This window comes from Mastigoproctus giganteus, chromosome 1, assembly GCF_048544385.1.
Source record: "Mastigoproctus giganteus isolate SK-2022 chromosome 1, ASM4854438v1, whole genome shotgun sequence".
Taxonomy (NCBI): Eukaryota; Metazoa; Arthropoda; class Arachnida; order Uropygi; family Thelyphonidae; genus Mastigoproctus; species Mastigoproctus giganteus.
In genome coordinates, this window is record NC_143575.1 from 248,992,316 (window position 1) to 249,017,162 (window position 24,847).

At 38.9% G+C, this 24,847-nt stretch overlaps 1 protein-coding gene across 2 annotated transcripts in view; it reads right to left on the reverse strand.

The window, feature by feature from the left end:
- The window catches only part of LOC150091741 (uncharacterized), a 468,496-nt gene that overhangs the window by 404,792 nt on the left and 38,857 nt on the right, over positions 1-24,847 (reverse strand). Inside the window, exons 1-2 of one of the 2 annotated variants that reach the window (XM_090376796.1) lie at positions 7,645-7,854; positions 1,994-2,135 (exon numbers count right to left, since the gene is read on the reverse strand). In XM_090376796.1, coding sequence (XP_090232922.1) covers positions 1,994-2,063 — 70 coding nt within the window. In that variant the 5' untranslated portion in view covers positions 2,064-2,135; positions 7,645-7,854. Of the gene's footprint in view, positions 1-1,993; positions 2,136-7,644; positions 7,855-24,847 lie in introns of those variants that run through there. The other variant, XM_090376795.1, reaches the window with a different exon arrangement.

Consider the following 24,847-nt stretch of genomic DNA (forward strand, 5'->3'; position numbering starts at 1 on the left):
TGCAATTACGTCACGGATGCGAAACTAACGAACCCGAAATATGTCAGTATTTGTTTTGCATTCTTCCTCTTTTTTCTTTTTTTTTTTTTAAACTGCAACCAGTCTGACATCATATTACAGAGATAGACGACACTCTTCCTCCTTTTAAGTATTTAATTTATGCTACTGCAGCTTTTTACTTGATTTTCAGTTTTATTTTCAAAGAGCTGGTTATTTAGTTCGCTTACTCTGCAGGAATAGAAATAAATATTAAAAAAATGTGTTACAAATAAAAAATATAAACAGCGCCACTAAACGAACCACTTTGTAAATAAAAGTATTTCTGCAAATATGTCGAATGTACAACAAAACCAAGTGTGACAAATTCTTTAAAAACTTTCGAAGGCAATCGAAAAATCAATCCAAATTTAGAAGAAATAATAAGCCATTTAAAAAATATAGTATAAAAAATTCTGACAAAAACAAATGTTTTATTGAATTCCGGGGGGGGGGGGAAGGGGGCTTATTTTCTGAAACCATACGTGGCTATCTAATGCTCGATCACCGCGAAACCGAACTTTATTTTTCCCACAGACTGAGTTTATCGATTGCAGAAATGTCTGCAGGAACACATGGAAATCACTGCGGAAAAATATATATATAGTAAGTGGCCACTTTATTAGATTTCCCCTTTAGCTCTCAAAACATTCTGGATTCGTGATGGCATGGACCCAACGAGATGTCAAAGCCTCACGGGGAAGCTAGTCCATATTGACTCAATTTCTTTATTTGAAAATTGGTTGTTTGAAGATTCATAATCTGAAGGGTTTGTTGCATACCACTCCACAGTTGCCCAATTGGACTAAGATCTTGTGACTGGGGGGGGGGGGAACACCGCAGTAGGCTGAATTCATTCCTTGCTGTACGATTTTGACCCTGTGAAATAGCGCATTATCTTGCTAGGGAAAGATGCGGGAGTGTGCTGTACTGTGGTGCGTGTTAAACGCCAAAGTAATTATGGCTAAGAGGCGCAAGTATACTGTGTCTATTGTATATCAATAGACAGTATATCTCAAACCATTGGCATCAAGAGGCCCAATGTGCACCACGAAAACACTCTACACCATTAACACCTTCACCATAACTTTCATTGTTCACACCCGGCTGGATGAGGTCCGTGACTCATGCTGTTTACCATATTTTGGTTCTCCCATCATATTGATTAATGGTTGTTTGCCTAATAGAGCGTAGAGGAGTCGGTTCAACAACCTTTAGAACCGTAGTCTTCTTTGATGATGGGCCATCAGCATGAAACAGCAGGTTCCGGGATTCGTCAAACCAGCAACGTTTTTGCAATCTTCCACGTAGGGATGCTAAATCTGCCCACCTGCTTTATATCGCAATTTACGAACACGTGATGCTTAAAAAAAAAAAGATAAAAGAAGAATAATTTCTGATAAAATTTCCTGAATCTGTACTAAAAAAGAAACAAAAAGTCAAAATACAGATATGATATAGTGACGCCTTGACGGGAATTCCCGATCACCTAATCACATTGTTTTATTATCGCTAGAATAATAAAGAGGTGAGGAAGAAATTGGGCTTGTACTAAGGAAAATCTCTGGATAAGCTGCTATTTGAAACTATCCTGTAAAACTATAGTACTCTTCAGCGTACAGGTTTTATTTTTCAAAAAAATCAGCTCTAAATGAATGTATCGCAATTATCTACATCAAAATTGACGATTTCTGTCCAGCCTTAACAGTTTAGTCAATAATTCTTGAAATTCAAAATCAGATTTTTGTTCTTCAGGAAGTCCACGTATCCTCGATAGAATATGGTAAACAAGATTAAAATATAAAAAGAATGAACGATTATCGTAACATCAATTGATGATCCTCGCCTTCATTGCAAATAAATTATTTCTAGTTGTATTTCGAATATATTTCAAAGAAGGCAGGGAGGAGAGATGTCTCCAACTTTGTAAAATAATCATAATAAATCAAAGGCTTACCTTCTTTCAAATCAGGTGGGTGGGACATTGATTCAAAGTCTAAGTTCTGGTCTTCATGAATGCCACTCATAAATGCATCCGTCTCTGTTTCCTGTTCTTTGATTGGAAAAATATCATGACTAGAGTTGCTAGTGGGCTTCGCCTGAAAATTGAGAAGCATACAATGTCAGTATGTTTAAACAGATAGTTATATAGAGGCGCAAAGGAAACTGTTTAACAATGAAATATCAGAGTTTTGCACTAAGAGTAATTTTTATTTTCCGATTTTTTTTTTATGTTGCCAGTTATTCGATACATAATAAAAATGGTTAATAACACTGGTACAGGGGTCAATCACAAATTATATAACTTAGACAGAAAGGAGGTTTCCGTGACCATTCCTTATGGGTGGTCTCGCAAATATTACGGTTTTTCATAAGTAAATGCAGTTCATGACTTTAGCCAGTGGAGTTAGGCCTCTCCAGAATTTATCGCCATTCTTTTGTGGCCCGGCTCCCTAGGCCGCTAAATGGTAACCATTGGTCAGTGGTGTTCGACGGCCCCTAGGTCAAATAAACAACATAACTCACACCTATACAAAACTAAACATTCTGGCCTTCAGAGAGTACGAGATGTTCCTTTTGAACGTCCATGATTTTAAAAGTCGGTTAAAATTTGTGTTGTACATATGGCAACGTAGTGGGAGGCAAGGCAGTAGAGGGAGATATGGTCAAGTCTCAGTGGTGATGTTTTGAAACGCGCTGTGACTAAGACTGCGGAACCATTATCGTTTGTGTGAAAATGACGTCACCGCAAGAAAAAGCGCAAAGTTGCGTGGTCTGCAGAGAGTAAATCTGTTCACAGCAATTTAGACACGTGTTCAACAAAGATGCACCTGACCCAAAGTCTATACTGATGTTTGAACACCGGTAGCGTGCGTGTCATCAAAGAATATCAGAAGAACGAGTTTAAGAGGTACGTGCTGCCTTTGTTCGTAGTGTTTTCCACGGGCTACGAAAACACCACATCAAAGGAATTGAACACACCCCGTGCAACTCTGCACAGGGTCGTACACAAGCGGCTGAGTTTGTGGGCCTATAAATTGCAAATGGTTCAAGAAATAAAGCAGGGTGATAAACCATAGGGATAAAACTTTGCTATTGATACTCTTGATCGCATCGACCAAAACCACGATTTCTTTAGTCACGTTATGTTTTCCGAAGAGGCAACCTTCCACGTTTAGGAAAAAGTTAACCGATGCAATGTTAATATGGGGTTCTGAAAACCCGCACTGTGTCCAAGAGCACATTCGAGACCGTCCAGCAGTGAATGTATAGCGTTATGAAGGTCCTGATTATCGGACAGTTCTTCTTAGAGGATACCGTTACAGAAATCAATACCTAGACGTGCGGGATCAAATACGCATTTCCTCAGATAGCACACCTACAGCCCAACAATCTATCAAAAAGATGGAGCCCAGCCTCATTGCAGCTTGCACGTGTGCACTGCTCTGAACGGAACGTTGTCGGACCGTTGGATTGGGCGTGGTGGACCGATATTATGGTCCCCCTCACCTGACATAACTCGCTTAGATTTCTTCTGGGGCTACGTGGAAGACATGATTTATTCCACCAAGGTGTCTAAACATCACGACCTTACGTACACTTATCGTGCAAGCAACTGCCACCATCAGCGCAGATACGTTGGAGAGAACCTGATCTGAAATCGAGTATTGTTTGGATTTCGTTGCACCAAAAGAGCTCATGTAGAAGTCGGCTGACTTTTTTTTTTTTTTATTTATTATTTTTTTTAATATATATTGTAACTGTTTTGAGGTTTCTTTCTCAATAAAAGTTAACATTTCCTAGTGCATTGGGTTTTCTTTTGCGAGACTTAAAAAAAAAAAAAAAAAAAAAAAACAGGGACGTTCAAAAGGGACAACCATATGCGTCACAGCGATAATATCGCTGAGTTGTGGGGGAAGAATCCCTGGCGCTGCGAGACAAATTACACTAATGGGGAAAGAACGTTTTCTAAACTGAAACCTGAGGAAAATGACCTAAAAACCAGTATGTTTCAACATCGCTTAAATAGATTTGTCTCTAATGTGCACTGAAAGTGAACTCTTCAAATAAATGAATTTTAATGAATCAGAGAGATTTGTTTCAAAGACGCACAGCAAAAATTCATACCTTATAATTTGAGGTGAAAATTAATTTCAGCCAATAACTATTTTGAATGCATTACGCCTCGCTAATACTGTGCGTATTTCCTATATCCTATTTATGTTACTGTAAATAATTAATGAATAAATATCAATTAATTCTATCTTGGCATAGTTTTATAATTTTTGTAACATTATTCTGGTCAACCTAGGAAAAAATTTAAAAAAAAAAAAAAAGTGTTTCCGAAAGATTGCGCTTTAAGGCAAAAGGGATACAAAATACTAGTTGACCCGGAGCTCCAAAAATATTAATCTGGCACTGCCCCATGGGTTTTATTACAATCAATAACCCTCTTGAAGACAATTTCTATACTTTTTCATTACATAGAGACCGGAATCTTGCTCCACTTCTTCTGTAAGGCTGCAGCTAATTCGCTGCTTGAACTATATCTTCTTCTGCATCTCAATCGTTTTTCCAAATCATCCCAAAAGTGTTTGATTGGATTCATATCTGGGCTGGAGAAATCGCCGAATTGTTTTTCTCAAACCAATGTTGTACTGACCGTGCTTTGTGACACGGAACGTTGTCATGCTGATAGAAATACCTCTCCTCTCCTAAAAATTTCCACAATGCACCTAAGGTAGTATTACTCTTCAGAATGTCAACAGACAGTTGCAGTCATAGTTTAATCGACAAAAACCAGTGGGCGAAGTCCAAACCGGGTCAAATAGGCTCGCATTAACACCAACGAAATTCAGTGGTGGTGCAACAGTCTGAACAAAACTGTTCTTTCCTCATACGCCACATTCAAGTGCACTCATCTGATGGCTGGACTGCGTAGAGTGATTGATCACTTCACATCACATCCCTGCTGTTAAGTTCAATGAATCTGCTCTCTGCATTGTGCATTTTTTAGAGTTAGTTTAAAAGCAGCTGCGAGACCATGGTAATCTATTTCATGAAGTATTTTTCTGATGGTTGTTCCTACACTTTTACCAGTTGTGTTAGCTATTTCTCCAATCATCTCATTAACAGTATTTTTGTGATTTCCTTTCACTGAATGTTACAACTAACGAAGTGCTTTGGGAATCATTAATGGTGGTCTACCTGTCTTGGAATATATGAACGTGTTGCCATCTCATTTCCAAGATCGTACGACAATTAAAATGAGAGAATTTATATTTGGAGAGTGGTCATACCCACTGTGACGGATTTTCATGAAATTTTATACTTGGTTCATACAAAAACTTTCATTAAAATCGGACAAATATAAATCCGGCAATTATTATTTTTGGTTAAAATTTAGAATATGATACACCTGCCGAGCAATCGTTGGGGTAGAGTGGTGTGATTCACTGACGCACAGCCTTAGCTCTTTGATAGGCTATTAATTACCGGACTTTAATCCAGCAGCAATGGGGAGGGATAAATACACTAACGAACACATTAACTGAAACGGGTACCATATACTGAAGAGGTCAGAGCGTTCAATCATTGCGAAGAAAGCAACGGGTAGGAGTGGCTAAGGGGCTGTCAATCACTTCTCGCAATGTTGTTGTAGGGTTTTAGGAGTGTCAGCGACTAATGCCATATTGCTCCGTATATACTGTTTGTAAATTGTGTGTGTTCACTAGTTGATTTTGTTTTCCGGGAAAAAACCATGCTCTCCTCGCCTGAGACCGACTAACTCATCCACGTTGTAAAAAAAGGCTCATAAAAATTCTCTACATCATCGACGACTCTCGAATTCTTTATTCGGTGTGGGGAGGACGGCAATTCTACCAACTGTGCTACCCACGAGGGCTTTTCTTTGCAATGATCCATGCGTGTCATATTATAAAGATTAACCTTATTATTTTTTTACCATTCAATTTGTATAAAAAAAAAGATTCATGGAGAAAAAGAGACTTAAAAGTATGGGAACGAACAATAAATATAATACAGTTGTAATTAAACTGAACGGTTAAATTTTTTAAAAACCAACAGTTTTATTAAGTTTTCTATAAAATTATGTCAGTAATTAATTTATAAGATAATCAGTTGCCTCATAAGTTCAATTTGAATTTCGCAGCATTTAACCCCCAGTTTCCCCTTATTACTATAAATTCGGAACAGGAGCTCTGATCCCTTTCAAAATTCAATGCAATATTTAAAAAAACTTTGTAATAAATTGTCATGTCGATGGGTTGACTTCTTTGATATAAATCTATTATTATTAGCGAATTAAAGACAAATATATTTAGTTGAAAGTAACAAAATTCATTTCTTTATTCTATTCTAATATACTGAACACGTTTGTTTAGCGTACTGAACTGAAATTTGTGAACCGCTCCATTATGAAGAAGGCATGTTTGATATGCTAGAAAAAAGAAACAGCACACTTCCATTAAAGACTAAAGACAAATATCTGATAGCCATTCCTACTCTCTTCCCCATAAATAAATGCACGTTTTTCTGTATTATTTCATGAACGAAATTTCCTATTTCATCAGAATTATGTACGCCATTAGCAATGGATTAAACTGAAAGCAGCACAAAGTGAAGCAGTAAAGTGAAGAATGACTTAAGCAGCAAACTTAAGTCATTCTTCACTTTACCTCACATAAAAAAAAATATGAAGAATTTGACGTTAACTTTTTAAAAATATAATATTGAAAAATACTTGAAGTAATTTCAAGTTTTCGTGCATGGAATCAAGCACATATCGAACTGTTCATAAATGAGTGATTTCCACTTCATTTATATACATATTAATTAAAATGAACTTATTTATTGCAATTTTGTTTACTGCTCCTTCTGTTGTTTAACCATCGATTAGGGTATTATTCTTTTCTTGCTTAAATAATTATGGGTGGGTTGTTTCAAGGTAAATGCCAAATATGATCATTCGTTCTCTGAATATATCGCGTCTGTAAATTGTGTGAATTTTAAGCCGGTTTGCATTACGTTGCAGGAAAAACCCCAAGTCTGAGGAACACTTCCTCAAACACGCCGGAGGGGATAAGACACTTAGAAGTTTTCGCAAGTCATTGAATTAAAATTGGCGCGTCTGTAGAAGCCATTTTAATGGGATTTATAAGGGAGAGAAACTTCTTTTTTTTTAACCTGAGTACTTCGTTTCCCCCGACCAGAGTTCAACTGATCTCCAAACTCACTCTCACACTTTTTTTTAAAACGCACTACAAATAGGGGGTGAATGAACAAATTGTTACAATTTATTACTTAAATAAGTATTCATACCTAAAACAAAATGTTCATACATTTTAGAGAATTGTGTACACATGAAAATACACATTTAAAAGAAATAAATAAGATTACTGTAAATTGATAAATAAGCAATATTATCTCAAACCGAATTTTTTCTGGAGGTTCTTCGGAGGCATTTTGTTTATATAACAGTTTTACAAGTATTTACATTGCTACTTTCATGCATTCTTTACAAAGCATTAAAACTTAACATAGCAAAAACTGCAATTATTATACTCAATATTAAATATAGATTCTTACTAGCCACAATCCTAGAGACGTCTTTAGACACGAATCCTCTTACGTCTGTATCATGAAATTCTTCTTGTCAATGTCGTCTTTAAAATGTAAGCTTGGAATTTCTTGGACAGCTTCTTAAAATACACTTGCGTAAGTTATAACGTATTCCCATTCAGAGTAATATCGTGCTGTGGCCAAAACCTGCTATAGAATATTCCACCCCTCCCCCATCCTACAAATCGGCTATCTGGACTAGTCCAAGCTTTCTCCGATTTAGCTACGCCACCAGTGCTCCCTTACAAAAGAAATACGGTGGCTACCATACCGAAAAACATTAAGAAAATAATATCTGATTTATGGCATCTGAGCGAAGAGACAAAAATAAATGCTAGCCGAATAATACTTGAGTTTCCAGTAAGTCAGCCTCAGCCAAGGTACTGGTATAATAATAATAATAAAAAAAAAATTCATCCTAAGACATTAGTCTTCGGTTTGTTACTTATATATTTCTTAAGAAACGATTTTTACTAATTTATAAGAACGAAATCGCTCCAATATTGTATAATATGCACGATATTTGCATACTAAGATAAAGGTCAGCATAACCTTATATCAATATGAACAAATGCTAGGAATTGAATTGAGTCGTTCGCGTATACAAAGATTCCAATAAAAAACCAAGGAATGATATTTATTTATCAGTTAATGAAAAAAAGAAAATGAATATGAATCTTCTGAATTTCAAAATGCTTGACCATTTATTTGTTTTTCATCCAATTACTTTAAAATGACACAAAATTTGATGCCCAAAATTCTTATGAGATGGAGCAGATGTGTCCTATATATAGCTCGGCCACGACGATTTGACTCCGTCCATTAATTAAAATCATATAAACCCTTGATCCTTTACTAAGCTGATATTTCTAATAAATCCTTACAAATTCTTAAAGATACTCTCTCTCTCTCTCTCTCTCTCTCTCTCTCTTTCGCCGTTACGCGTGCAAACAATGCGCACAAGTTCTAATTCTGTTATGTAATACACTGAGTGCCACTCTATTAGGTATACCTGCTAATAGTGAGCAGGACCCACTTTAGCTCTTAGAATAGCTTGGATTCATTGTGGTATGGAACCAACATGATGAAAGCATGCCACAGGGACGCTGGACCATGTTGATCCAATTGCTTTTCTCAGATGTTGTAAATTAAACAGTTGGAGATCACTACTCCAGAGAGTTTGTTCCACATCATCCCACAAGTGCTGAACTGAATTGAGATCTGGTGATTGGGGAGGCCACCACTGCAGGCTGAATTCACTCTCCCATTCCTTGAACCAGTTTTGTACAATTGTGGCCTTGTGATACGGCTTATTACATTGTTAGAAGGCCCCATTCACAGATGGAACACTGGAGCCATGAAGGGATGCACCTGATAGGAAACAATTTCCAGATAACTTGTATATCTGGAAATTTCTCACCGTGTACCACAAAAACACTACCTACACACCGTTACAGCGCCAACACCACCACCAGCCTGCACGGTCCACTTAAGCTGGTTGTTTTCACGATATTGTGGTCCCTCTTTCCATCAGTGAAAAGGAGCAGAAACCTGAATTCGTCAGGCCAAACAATGTTCTTTTAATCCTTCACTTCCAATACTAGTGTTTTTGAGCGTGTGTAACTGTACCTTCTTGTTTTTTTTTTTTTTTTTTTTATTTTTTGTTTACAGGAGCGGAACTTAGTTCGGTAGTTCGCTATGATTCCCCATCTGTGAGGTACGAGTTGTCCGTTCTGATATTACTACGTTGTCATTTGCCTAATTGTAGTCTTTCTGTTACTCTGCATAGTTCTTGTCAGCCATGCATCAACATGTTGTCTCCGACTATAGGATCATCGTTGGCTGTATGCTCTTAGGTTATTGGATATATCTCGATCCGCCCAAACGAAATCACTTATACGAAAACCCCAGTAAGTTTGCAGTTTCTGAGATACTCATACAAGCGCCTACTACCATGTTACTTTCAAAGTCAATTAAATCTTTTGTCTTGCCTATTCTCGCATGGAATGGCACCATCCAATATCCTTACGTATTTCTCCTTGCTGGTAGCAGACTGATTATAATCAACCTCCTTCACATAGGGTGGGAAGGCTCGGGTTTTATCCCGTCAACAACTCAAGGAATTTTAATGACTTTTTTCACACCTTGGTTGAATTAGTTGGTCTCAGGCAAGGACAACAAAGTTTTCCTCCAGCATAACTATAATTATAGGCAAACCAACCAGAGAACATACGTAATTTACGGACGTAATACAATAGGTAGATGAGATTGTTCTAGGGTAAACGTAATATGACAAATTTTTCAATAAAACAATCACCACCTACCTGCCCAACTGATTTATATCATGCTTTTACTAACGGAGCACTTCATTTCATTAAAAAAGATAGATGTACGTAATAAAGTGGTCTTTCAGTGTATTGTCAAAAGAGGGAACCATCAATCGACGACTTCGTCTACAAGCTTTCTGGATTCAACTTACTGGAAGTAAGTTGGGTCCAGAAACTTTGGGTCAATATGACCCCTAGAGATGAAGCTGATTTTAAGATCATGAGACCATTTGGAAGTTTTTGAGAATTACCGAATAGGTCTAAGTGAGAGCTAGAACTATAGTGAACATCCGATTAGAAAATTCCAAGGGAAAGAACTGCCTTAAGGAGCTACATGAGGTATGTTAAGTTTATAAAGAACATGAAGTAATGGACTCTTACACGTCTTTATGCTAATGCCGAACGTTTAGTCGATAAATTTGGCGAATGAAGTACTTGTTAAATGGACTAATGGTGGTATAATAGTAATATCTGACAATGACAGTTGGTAGTGTGGGGTAAGTGTATATTGTGTCTGAATTAGCGTGTGTTCTTATGAACCTTGTCTGTTTGCTGTTAAATTATCCAAGTTTCAGAGAAATGAAATCATATAACCATCAAAAAGAAAAGGCTAACACGGCCACGTAAAAAATGTCCATAAACTTTGCAACCATTAAGACAAAATTCATAGCCACATCTTTATCATATGGTTTGGAAGGACGGCGATTGTAACTATTGCTCTAAACTTCAGGGTAGAATATCAGAAACAAGGTTACCTTCTGAAATATTGGATGCAGAATTTGAATATGATATAAATAAAATGTGTACAAGAAATGCAAATATTAAACAAGGAGAGGAGGCGTTAATTGCCAAGAACATCCGTTCAAAAAGAGTGTATTCAAGAGACGACAACTACAAGATATTATTAAGTCTATTTGATGTGCATAAGTAATGGGAAAGCAAAAATAAGATTGGGATATCGCCATGATAACCGCTTGCACCCGGTGTAGCATCGACTGCACGGTACCGGGGAAGGTGTCCTCTGGTATTCTGAACCAACTGAACAGAAGTACGTCGCGTATCAAGGCACTGGCGTGGACTGGTGAATGCTGCGTCCACCGCAGCCCACAAATGTTCGTTGAGATTGATATCGGTGGAATTTGGCGACCATGGGAGCAAACAAAATGCTTGTACATGATCCATGAACCATTTCTGCACAATGCGAACTTGTGACAAGGGGCGTTATCTTGTTGAAAAAGCCCAGTGCCATCTGAATACACGGTCATTATGTAGGGCAAAACTTGGTCGAAACAATGCCAAGGTAGGATCTGGCTGTGAGGGTGTGTTCAATGGCGATGAGAGGACCCAGTGATGCCCATAAAACATCCATAAATCATGACAACACGGCCATCGGCCTGTTTTCATCCAATCGTGCAGTCTGGTTGCAGCTGACCACCTGCTCGCCATCGAATGCACCTGTTCATCGGCTTGTTGGAGCTGGAACCTTAATTCAGCAGACGAGACGACTCTTTTCCAGTCATCCAAAGTCTAGGAATGGTGTTCCTGTGCTGATTACAAACAAAGGTGTAGATGACGGTCGGTCAAAATGAGCATATGAACAGGTCGGCTACTCCGTACGCTTATCCGCAAGAGCGTCCCCTGGATGTTGTGCTAGGAAACGTTTCTATATACGCCATGAGCCATGGTTGCAGTCTACCGTTAATCGAGGGAGTGTTAGTCGTCTCTTGTGGTGGAAGACACGTGCCAACCACTGTCCACCTTGAATGTCAAGCGGTGGTAGTCTCACCGTCCCCAAACGTTGGATGATTGTGTGCCCCTCTTCCGACCATTCTGGCCACACCTTCACAAAGGCTGCTCTCAAACAGCTGACGATGCTAGCCCTCGACAGCATCATCGCTTCTTAGCGCTGGAAATCACTTTCATTTCAAACTCCGTCAGATACTTCCCTTTCCTATTACACGGGCTTGGTTGGTTGCTGTTGTACAGTAATAGCAATAGTATTTGCCATTAGTGCAAGGAAGCCACAGGCTTTTGTTGCACTGGTATAAAAAAACAAAAAAACAAAAAAAATAAAAAAAACCAAGACAGGTAAATATCCGGTAGACCTTTAAATTTGTTCAAGCTTTCAGCCTCAGCTACCCGCGAGGGCAACTTGTTTCAGCTATCAACGACTCGCTGGCCAAAAGAAGACTTCCTACAATCTAATTTAAACCTCAAGCCCTGTAATTTGAATTTATGACCACTAGTTCTGGAATTCTTTAGAAAAGTGAGAATTCCACCTTCTTTCATTTTACTAATCCTTCTCAGAGCCTTATAAAGCTCAATCAGGTCTCCTATGAAGTGCGTGGTTGCCAAGATATGTAGTCCACATAATCAGAGTCTTTCCTCACACGATCGTCTTACTGCTGATCTGACCATTCGAGTTTCCCGTCTTTGGACCCTTTCAAGAAGCTCGATGTCTTTTTTCAGATGAGGTCTCCATACTTGAACACAGTATTCCAAATGTGGTTTTACAATTGCCTTATACAGTGGGAGTTCTTATGGGTTTCTGTCTGATGTTCTTGACCTTGATGTCCTTCACTTCCATGGTTGCTTCTAGGAAGTGTATCCTTATGGGCAGCACGTTGATATAGTCACCATACCCACCACAGCGGTTGGAAAGATCTGAGTTAGAATCCCGAAGCGAACTCAGACCGAAACCCATAAGAACTCCCACTGTATAAGGCAATTGTAAAACCACATTTGGAATCGATCATACAACACACTAGGAAGACATATTATATATGGCGCTAGACGTTGATGCACTTAAAACCCTACGTAGCCGAGTGCAGTAGCACACGCTCTTTGAGTGGACCCGGGTTCAAGCCCGTGACTACTAAATACGATTAACATTTGTATTGATTGATTTATTGTAAACTCCACTGACCTGGTGGTCGTGCCGCAGTATAAACCCCTGGCTTGTAGCCGTGAAGGGTATTGTGTACGGCATGTGCGTTTTGTATGCAATAAAGAATTCTTCTTCTTCTTCAAACAAGAACATAGGAAGTGTGTCGGTATCGGGCTGACTTTGTAGCTCTTCAGTGTCTCTATCGGCCAGTTATAGGTTATGGGGAACGAAGGTCTTACGGTAGCCGATGTAGCCATGTACAAGTTGGGGTGCTTTTTGCAGGCTTGCTCCATAACTAACGCGTCAATGGGTAATTCCTCCTCTCAGTCATCTGCTGCTCGGCCATGATGTTCGAGATCTCCAAGTAGTCTAATATATTCATGATTATGCAACTAGTCAGGACGCTAGTGTTCGATCTGTATTTCACCGTGTTTGGTGTCTTTGTCCTTATCCTTCAGATAGGTGATTCCTTGAGTCACAGATTCTGGGATTGTGTCAGGGTGAACTGCTTTGCCATGTGTGTGTGTGTGTGTGTGTGTGTGTGTGTGTGTGTGTGTGTGTGTGTGTGTGTGTGTGTGTGTGTGTGTGTGTGCGTGCGTGCGTGCAGGTGTACTTCTTGTACCATTAATGCGGATCTTCCGTTTTAGTTCTATCCGTTATGGCTCCACTGGTTTCCTCAGAACTCCTCGAATACCTTCTGATCGGGGAATCCATTACCTTCTTTTTGTCCGATGTTCCTGTAGAAGGCGCTTTGGTTTTCTTCTGTTCGCCAATACAAGAAGAATGTGCGCTGGGAACTCTCCCTCTATTGGCGAAGTCTCTTGCTGAGCGCATGGAGGTTCTGCTTGAGTGTGTCCAGATATTCTTCAATCTTCTGATAATAGATCTCATGTTTCCTGTGGATGTTTTCTTGTCTGCGCGGATAGCACAGTGGTATCGTCACCGTCCTCCCCACACTGGGTGGAAAAGGCTCGGGTTCGAATCACGTCGATGACGCGAGGAACTTTAATGGGCTTTTTTCACTCCGTGGCTGAGTTATTCGGTCTTAGGCATATATAGCAAGGTTCTCCCCCAGCCCAAAACTGGGGTTTTTTTCGTCCAGCAAAACAGGCTAATCGACCAGAGAACATACGCAATTTACAAACACATTACACAAATGCGTATATGAAAGAAATTCTGGTGACTCTAATAAAATAATTTGTATTTTGAATTTGTACATTGTCCAGTCTGTCACTAGCTTCGTTACTCTATAGTATGCTCGCACGAAGAACGTATTTATTTCGCTGCTCCAATTCGTGCGTTGGCTTTTTCTTCCTTCCTGGATGGCCACTAGCGCAGTTGAGCAGGAAGCACTTCCAGTTGGTTGGGCTGGATGGTCTTGTCCTTCCCTTTCGGTAGCCAAACGGTGGAGAGTGCCACTTTGCTCCATTGTCTCGGCTTTTCGAGCTGATACCTCCGTCTAAAGCCTGAATGGAAGAGACTTTATCCTGCATCACACTCGATACAGTTTAATACTTCTATTTGTCATCTTCATCCATGTATGGAGGTGTTAGTATTATTAATATTATTATTATCATTAAATAATTTACATACTTCAGAATATAAGAGGGCGCTCTGCTCCATTGAAAAAACACTGGATGGTATGTGGGTGGGTCTTAAATGAATTAAGATTAATTTTATATCCCCTAACTAATCATTAGTTAGTTAATCTTAAAACATATTCATCCATTAAAATATTGACTTATTCTGTTTCAACTACATAGAATTACAGTAATGGTAAGTGTAATAATTTCTTTAAGTTTGATAAAAAAAAATTTGACGGTTAGTCTTAGCTGTATTCAAAAGCATTATTTCGTGCTGCTTTAGATGTTACTTATGAAGGAGGTACGTTTTTTTTATTTCCACTTTCTGAGTGGGAGATGAATTAATGTTTAAGTTTGTAAGCATTGCAGTTTATTCGTATTTTAGCTGAATTGATGTTGCCAGTTTATTCATTCACGTTAAACTGAGTTCTAGTTAATATTTTTTAATTCGTTGACAATATAATTATTTGCTATGACAATTATAAGCTTGCATTCATTTTTTTTGTCCGTTATCGAAACGTTTTGATTTCTCACTATCTGAAAAGGGTGTTCTAATTTGTGTTATATTGAAAGAAATTGATTTGTCTCGATTAGTAATTAAGCTGTAGAGAATTAAGTCGTTACTTACTGTGTTTTAAATGAATTTATGCAATTTTTATTTATTATTATTATTTAAAAATTAGAATAAGGAAGGGGGTCAGATAAATATTGTCATTATTATGGCAGAACCGTGGGTGGTTTGCACGACTTTCAGTTCAGAAATAATATGAAAGAACAATTTAATGAGAATCTGTATGATACTTCTCGTATTGAAATTTTTGATTTTCTGGAGATATGCCGGTTTCTGTGATTGACTTGTTTATGGTACTTAGATTCCAAAGCAGGATAGAGAATTCCTGGTGCTAATTCTATAATATAGCTTCCCAGCATTCCAAGCACATCCGCTTCGAGCTCTGACTATTTTGTGTTATTCACTATGACAAACGCCTAATACAAAAACCTTGTCACTTAACTCTGCTCACTCAGTGGCAGCCGTGATAATAGTGTGTGTGGTTTAAATAAATGAAATAAGTGGATGGCTAGCAATTGTTTTCTTTTTCAATTATGTGATAAATATATTGCATATTTACATAATGTGCAGTGTATAAAGCGACAAAGCCAAGAACTTTGAGGGGGAAAAAAAAAGGTATTTATTTACAAAAATAAAATAATAATAATAATAAGCTAGCAAGGAAATAGCAGTTGATGAAAGAAAGTGTACCGTACTACAAGTACGAACCCCAGGCAGTACTAGACCCCAACCCACAAGCTGTACTGGGACCGCGCCATAATAACGAATAAGACAGTCCTGCACAACAGACCGAACAGAACCCTTGTGGAAAAGAAGGAAAAGGCTACCTATCTGATTGACATAGCGGTACCCAACACTGGCAACCTGCGCAAAAAACCCATGGGGAAAAAATCAGGAAGTACACGAACCTACGACAGGAGATCAAAGAGATGTGGCATATGCAACAAGTAACAACCATCCCGATCATCGTGTCAACCACCGGTATCGTGCCAAAGACCCTACATAACAGCCTAGCAGCAATAGGTCTCCCAGCGAACACCTGCAAGGACCTCCAGAAAGTCGCAATCCTGAACACCTGTAGGATAGTCAGAGAGTTCCTCGACCAACAGTAACACCAGACATAACAACCACCCTGTGTACTTGGTAGCAATACCCGTCACGAGGTGGCACCCCCTATCAGGGAGAAATAATATAAAGAAGAACAATAATAATAATAATAACACGAAAATATAAAATTACATTTTTAATTAAGAAACAAAGCAAAAATAAATCTAAAAATTAAAATATTTATATATTCGAACATTATTTCTTTAGTAACTCTGATTTACTGAAAAAATGGTATGCGAATTGTGTACAAAAATACAAAAATTTAAAATAAAATGGAAATGTAGTCAAAAACTTATTTTTAACTCTCTAAATTCTTTAAAATATGATATATCTTTTATAAAATATCTCATCTCTATGAAATATTTCGGTTATAAGCGCAGGAAAATAAAAACGAAAGTATGGTATAAAAATCAGTAGTATGTAGCCATTTGTAACTCTTTTTCGAAAGGTTTAGGTACAAGTCCCGTTGATGACTGGTGGAATTTCTAAAAGTCTCTTCAGTCTCTATCCACAGATATCACTTCCTTGAACTTCTGTTAAAAGAATCAATAAAAGAAATAATACACTCAGTATATTATCACGAAATTGTGACAATACACTGAATGGCTGCTTTATCTAGCAAAGTAGCCACTCAGTATTATGACGATTTTTCACCATTTTCACGAAATGGAACCTTTGTTCTGTGTGCGCTTGCTCATTTTCTTTTGTCAGTTTGCTATTTTCCGGACGAAGAACGAAAGTTATCCAGAGAACAACCATACAACCCTTGCCTGAGACTGACGAATTCAGCCACATTAACAGAAAATCTGTAAAAATTTCGTTGCGTCATTGATGTGATTGGAACTTGGGCTCTTCCACCCGGTTGTGGGTGGACGGAGATTATGTCCACTTACAACCCGCAAGGGCAGTGTCCATATACCATAGACACTCCCCTACTTAGGAGTGCTGTATTATGCAACTGAATTCGAGAATGGACAACACGAAAGATTTAAGTAACTACGAGTATAAACGTGGAATGGTAGTTGACACCAGCTGTGCCTCTATCTCGAAAACGCAACCGTGTCTTAGGTGTATCGAGATTAGTCCAATGATCAAATAACATCCAACCAATGATGATACTATGGTCGGAAATAGCTTGTTGATGAGAGAAGCCAACAAGACTCTATTTGCCCTTTGACTGACTATAGCGTTTCTCTTGCAGTGCAAGAGAAACGCTATAGTCAGTCAAAGAGCAACCCAGTACAAGAGTGGTAACCAAAGAGGGGTTTCAGAACTCACACTCATCGCACCATGTGACGGATAGAGTATCACGGTGGATGTCCAAACTGAGACCCGTCTCTGTCAGTGAAAAACAAGAAGTTATGGTTACAGTGAGCCCCGGAACACCAACACTAAACAGTGGAGGATTGGAAAATCGTTCCTAATGTGACGAGTAATGATGTAGGGAGCGTTTTGTGGTGCACATCGGGTCGCCTGATACCATTTGGATCAATGGATCCATTGATCCAAATGGTATCAAGCGACCCAGGTTATTTTCATCTCAAATCTGCGGTGAATTAATCTGAAAATGGTCCTTCCAACAGGATAATGTGCCATGTCACAATGATAGAATTGTACATAATTAAATATGTAAGATTTATTGTAAGATTCATAGGTACCCCGACTTTACAAACCCTTCACGGCACTAAGCCAGGGGCTGTTGCAGGAAAGTGAATTCAGCCCAGGATGAACATATCGAGTCATCGGATCTCAATCCAATTAATTGAGCACCTGTTGGATGAAACAGAACGAGATCTTCGTAGTAGAGATCTGTGACCATTCAATTTGCCAACAACTCCTGGACAAAATTGAGCCAACATGGACAAGCATTCCCGTGGCATTCTTTCGGCACTTCGTTGAGTGCATACCACAACGAATTCAGGTCGTTCTGAAGGCTAAAACTGTACCAAATAAAATGGACAGTGTACATTGGTACTAGAGTGATAAGAAGATTCAGTGTCTCTTGCTGCTATAAACAGTTTCTCCTATTTCTTCCGACTTTCTTCGGGCAGCGACTATTACAATACTTTCTCCACTCACTTCATCACAATTGATTTACAATAATGAGCATCAGCTCAAGCAAACGTAATATGCTGTAAATTACGTATCCTATGAACGGACATAATTGAAACGATGGTGGTCACATGCGTAAATCGATATGTCTGATTTGACCATCGGGCAAATGTGTACGAAGCTCAATGCAGTATAACAGTTTAATACTTCGTAACGTTTTCTGTTATAAATTAGATTTGAAGATTGGCATTACTACCAGCTCCAGGAATTAGCCGCCAGTGAATACTACTCCTATTGATATGGTCTCGCTCATGTTATCACTCGGGCTTCTAGTTTTCTAGATCATGTTTCGTTCTTTAATTTAACGGTATGGTAAACATATCAGTTGGACTATTATTCTAACTGATATGTCTAGTTTTATGTTACTTTAATCTTATTGAAGTACTGCAAATTAATTTCGCTCTAAACCAGAATCGGAAATTTTGCGCGACTTGATTTTCTACAGCTGACAGATCTTCTATTTGTTTGACAAGAACCGTAAATAAAAATGGAATTTATTCAATTTTATAATAAAGATCCCTAAATGGTGATAGTTGATTAAAATTTGAAATACACTGTTGGTTTTTGAAACTGACCGACCTAAAAGGAGTTCATGCTTTGAGTTCAAAGTAGGTGGATGACAGATATTAATGTAGACAAGAAATGATTGTTTGTATTTACTTATGCGGTAGACATGTATATGAAGTATGCGGTCTCCATGAACAGTGATATATGCGGCCAAACGTTACATTAGGGAGTCGAGATGATGAATATCGTCTTGGTGAACATTGAGCACGACTCTTGCACTTGATCTATGAATTGACTAAAAGTAGTATGGGAGGGAGAACTGAGAGGCAGAGGTTATGTAACATCCCATCATACCCCAAATTGTTTCATGAACTTCAGATATTGTGAACATACAGGCCAAAGAAGCATGTAAACACCCAGGCCCCGTCGAAATATGTGAGCCGTATCTGGAGAGGGGGTATTTTTCTGCTGAAAATAGCGTTTTGAATGGAGGGTAGGAGCGCTGGGGTTAGAATGGTTTCAACATAATGTCTTGCAGTAAATGTGCCGTCAATAACGACCAAGGGTGAACAGCTACTATAACTGATGGCTCTCATACCATGGTTCCTGGTATTGGCTCAGTATGCCCCTCCGTGATGCAGGTTGGATTACCTCTGCCTGCGTGTCTCCACACGCCATCACTAGATTCCAAACGGATTACATGAATTACATCACCGTATTTGTCACCGAATACGACATGATACCGTCTTCTTCAATGACTGTAGCTTCATTCTTACATTATTGTCACCAAGAGCTCTCTCTCTGCACTAATGCAGACCTGACGACGATGGAATGGCGTCAGAGCCAGACTAAGCAAGAAACATCGAGGCATCTAGCCCCGCTTTGGCAGTCGCCTGTCGTTGCGTTTCGGCTCTGGCGCCTTTGGCAGTAGTCTGCAAATCATGCTCTCCCGATTCAGGTAGAGAAAGGGATAGCCTTAAGTATTGTAAATTCGGCAGATTGTGACAAATATGTTTCCCGCCACTACGCGGAGGATCCGTCAAACTTCCACCACCCCATCACGTTCTTGCATTCTTCTGATGCGACCAGACTCCTGGTGATGTATCCAAATACCTTTCTGTATCCATTGTTGTCAACTGCGTCCAACCGTTCTGGTATGACAATCCTAATGAATGGTGAGTTGTTGTGCTGATCATCGTTTCTGACAACGCAATGGTCCTACCTCTGTGAAAGCTGCACATAAGATAGCCTGACATGTGTTAAAGGCACTGCACACTCTTAGACGGTTTTTCGCTCACTGTTCTGTTTATCTGATAATGTGCACAAATACAAGCAGCCACTGGATTGGATTTTATTTTACTTGCGCAAAAGCAATTAAGGCTATGGTGCGCCGCAACCAACAGCCACTTGTATCTGGCCTAATATCTCCCTCAAGTTTGTGACTGTGTATCTTTGTCGAACTATGGAATGTAGGCAGGCTGGTCTAAACTTTTTAACAGATTAAATACAACAGAGATGGTACCAACTCTGACAGTACTAAAGTAGGCCAACTCAAGGTTTTATATTGACAATTCCAAACGCCTTCTGTGTTTGGAATTGTCAATATAAAATTAGAAAAAAAAATCGCAGGTTTGGTGAAGAGAATCTTAACATCGGTGATAAAGTCACAGTAAAAAAGGTAAATTCAGCAGTTATCAACCCACTGCCGGATGGAAGCCTTCTCAACAATTCATGCTGAGGGAAATGGACCATAATCTGCCACGCTGGTCCATTGCGGGTTGGCAGATTGACCGTATTCAGCAGTCAGGCGCTTGAACCCCGGTCTACTCAAAGAGCGTGTGCTATTGCACTCCCGCTCCTGACCACTTGGCAACGGAGGCCGGTACTTACGTCGAAATAAATCGCGAAGAGGTTAACGAAGGCCTTGAGTGTAGCCAGGCGACACCACCGTAATTTGACCTTACGGTAGTTTCTGGCCAACACAGTGGTAATCCGACGAGAATTAGATAATACCAATTGGGATAAATGAGCAGCTGCTCACAGGTCATTGATTAAGGGATCGCCTGAAGATGTCGCTTACAGTTGTGTTTACAACTATGTAGTTGATATTGAGGGCACTGGACGGCATCAATAAATCGTACTGAACGTGGCTCTAGAAAAGGGGATATACGTTTTTATTTATTTTTAGCCTGGATGATCTAATGATAGCAGAGATAATAGTTTATATTGTTGTCTTGTCGACTTTAAAGAAACCTTCGCTTCTGTTAATAGATATTTAATTAAAGATAGGAAGAGGAGATTAGACAAGAATGCTATCGATTTCCTAGAATAAGTACTCTGGTCATCGTATTTTAATACATCAACATATCCACCTTGTTCACCACATGTTTTGAATATTTATCATGGCAGTTTGCCATGATAAATACTATTTTTGTATTTATCATGATTTTTTGAAGAACAGACAGAAATTTTTGTTAATGATAAAAAAACATTAATAACATGAAACATATAGACGATATAGTAATTAATGTAAAAAATCTAATTAATTTTAAAGAATACAATATGACGATTTATTTTAAAGAATACCTCGTATACAATATGACGAAAGTTTAATATGAATATTGACTTTCAAAAAAACAAAGATATTATATTGTAGTAGTAGGATTTTTAGAAGCATCAGCGACTAAAGCCATATTGCTCCGTGTATATTGGTTGAATATATTGGTCGATTTTCTCTTTGCTGGATGGAAAACCCGAGTTTTCGAGAGAAAAACCATGTTACCCTCGCCTTAGACCGACAAACTCAGCCACGTTGTGAAAAAGGCCTATAAAAATTGTCTTCGTGGGTAGCATAGTTGGCAGAATCGGTGTCCTCCCCACACCGGATGGAAAAGACCTGAGTTCGAGTCCCGTTGATATATTCCTATATATCATTGACAATACACCATGAGCTACTCTTGCAGCCCGTCTGCACTGCTCAGAGAACTTCATATCTGCCTGCACGACAACGAGTGGAATATGGCCTTAGTTGCCAATGCTCCTAGAAATCCAATAACAACAACAACCCATAAAAATTCCTCCTCTCATCGACTGGACTGGGACTCAGGTCTTTTCCACCGGATGTGGGGCGGTTCTACCAACTGTGCTACCCACGAGGGCCACAGATATTAAAAACAAGGAAAGGCAGCCTAGATATGGAAACATAGTGAGAAATTATATAGGAATGTATGAAGATTAAACTTGACCAACAAGCTTGCTAATAGCATTAGCATTAGTAGAGGCATTTGATGCAATAAAGCAAGCTTATGCAGCATCAGCCAAAAAAAAAAAATAAAGTAAAAAAAATAAATAAAAAATAACCACTTCCACTTCACCCCTCTGTTCGTTCGAAATACCTGTCCAGCTGAGCCTTAAACTTATTTAGGCTATCAACTTCCACGACAAGGGATGGAAGTCTGTTCCACCTACCAACCACCCGCTGGCTAAAGGCAAATTTCCGCACACCTATCCTACATCTGTCTTTCCTCAATTTGAACTTATGCCCTCTCAGGTGATTATTCTGAGCAAGAGGAAGAATCCCATCAGCATTGAGCATGCTCAAACCATTCAAGGCTTTGTACACCTCTATCAGATCACCTCGCTGGTGCCTAGTCTCCAGACACTGTAATTCGCAAAACTTAAGCCTTTCTTCGTAAGAGCACCCCTTTGTTCCATTCACTAATCTTGTTGCTCTTCTCTGTACTCATTCCAGCAGCTCTACATCCTTCTTGAAATGAGGCCTCCAGGCCTGTATACAGTACATTTCCTTATACAAGGGAATAATCACCTCCTTATCCCTGCTAGAAAAATTCCTATATATCATTGACAATACACCATGAGCTACTCTTGCAGCCCGTCTGCACTGCTCAGAGAACTTTATATCTGCCTGCACAACCACCCCGAGGTCCCTTTCATTCTCTACCACTGTCAGTGTAGTACCACAGAGTTGATACGTTGCTCTGGGGTTGCTGTTTCCCATATGTAGTACTTTACATTTGTCAATGTTAAACTTCATTTGCCACCTCTCAGCCCATCTGCTCAACCTTTCCAGATCCTGTTGCAGCAGCATAGTGTCAGTAGTGTCTTTGACAACTCTGCCAACCTTTGTATCATCTGCAAACTTGGACATTAAGCTTGATATACCATCATCAATATCATTTATAAGTACAGAAAACAATAATGGACCCAACACTGAACCATGAGGGACTCCACTAATAACATTAGTCAACGATGAGCAGTGTCCATTTTTTATCACTCTGTCTTCTCCCCCTCAACCACCCCTTTATCCATAGCAGCAATTTGCCTCCAATGCCACACTGCTCCAATTTGTGCAGCAGTCTTCCATGTGCAACAGTATCAAAAGCCTTTCTAAGATCCAAGTATATAATATCAAAGTTATTCCCTGCATCCAGTTCTTTTGTGACTGCATCATAGTATCCAATCAAATTGGTCAGGCAAGACTTCCCCTTAACAAAACCATGCTGTGTCCGAGCTATAACTGAAGTCTTGTCTAGATGATCCTGCAGTGCTTCTTTAACCAGTGCCTCCATTAATTTTCCGGGAACAGAAGTTAAACTCACAGGTCTATAATTACTTGTGTCAGCCTTTGATCCTCCCTTGTGAATTGCGGTCACATGTGGTTTCTCCGAACCACCACATAGTGGTGGTTCGGTGTCACGGGGGTGGTTCGGAGAAACCACTATGTAGTGTATTATGTGGTTTCTCCGGACCACCACTATTGGGATTAAAAAACACACACACACACAAAGGCGAAAAGAAATAACGTTTCAAATGAACTGTCTGTACTGAATTAATCGATTTCCAATTCATTTGAAATCGATTAATTTAAGTGAAAAATAAATAATTATATAATGTATAAATTTTAATAATATGTAAGTACAGTAATGTAAACTATTATGTATAAACTCTTTTGTTGTCTCAATGTGAATAAAAATTTTATATGCTAGATTGAGAAACAATGTATTTATATTTGAAATATTACTTCAAATTTAATAAGTAACTTCTGCGACAAGATTTAGGAATCTGTAAACGATTTAGTATAGCATGATATAAATTTTCGGAACCAGATCGTAGTTTATGGGCGAAATAAAATATTTCAAGGAACATCGATTTCCACTTTGTGGAAAAGAATTATTATAAAAAAATTTCAAAAACTTGCTACCAGATGGTGCATACAATGGAGAGTGAATTATTCAAATAAATATTACAATATTTATTTATTAATAGCAGAAGGAACTATTTCCAGTCGCAGTAAATCGGTTCTTATTTTTTGTTTGTATCCAATTTCGCTTCCTGTGAATTCTGTTACTTTGACCCGATCACTGATGTGTCGTTTGAACTCGATACTGTCTAAAAACTGTTTGCTAATCTAATACTCGATGTTCTGGGTTTGCATTTATTGTCATTACTTTTCAACAGAGAATTAGAATGGCACTCGTGGGTAGCGCAGTTGGTAGAATTGCCGTCCTCCCCTCACCGTGTGGAAAAGAACAGGTCAGGTTAAAGTCCCAACGGGGACGTGAGGAATTTTTATGGGCCTTTTTCACAACGTGAACGAATTAGTCGGTCTCAGCCGATGGTAGCATGGTTTTTTCTTCCGGAAACTCGAGTTTTTCGTCCATCAAAATAGAAAATCGACCACAGAACACACGCAATTTGCAAACAATATGCACGGGGTAATATGGCCTTATTCGCTGATGCTCTTAAAACCCAACAACAACAACAGAGAATTAAAATATTGGAGGAAATCGATTCACACTTTTCAAAAGAGAATTACAAGGGTGGGGTGCAAAGCACTCTATCGGATGACATACACAAAGAAAGCCTTTGTTATACAACGAATTATATGATCCATCGTTAGAAATTATCTGATCAAGCATGGTTACGTCGAAAGGTAAGTTTCTCCTCCTCTACCCTTCCTAAGATTAGATCTCCCATGTTCACAGTAACAGTAAATGACTGTGATTTGCGTGTCACACTTTATTAGGGAAACGGAAGCAATGTAAATAGGATTTTG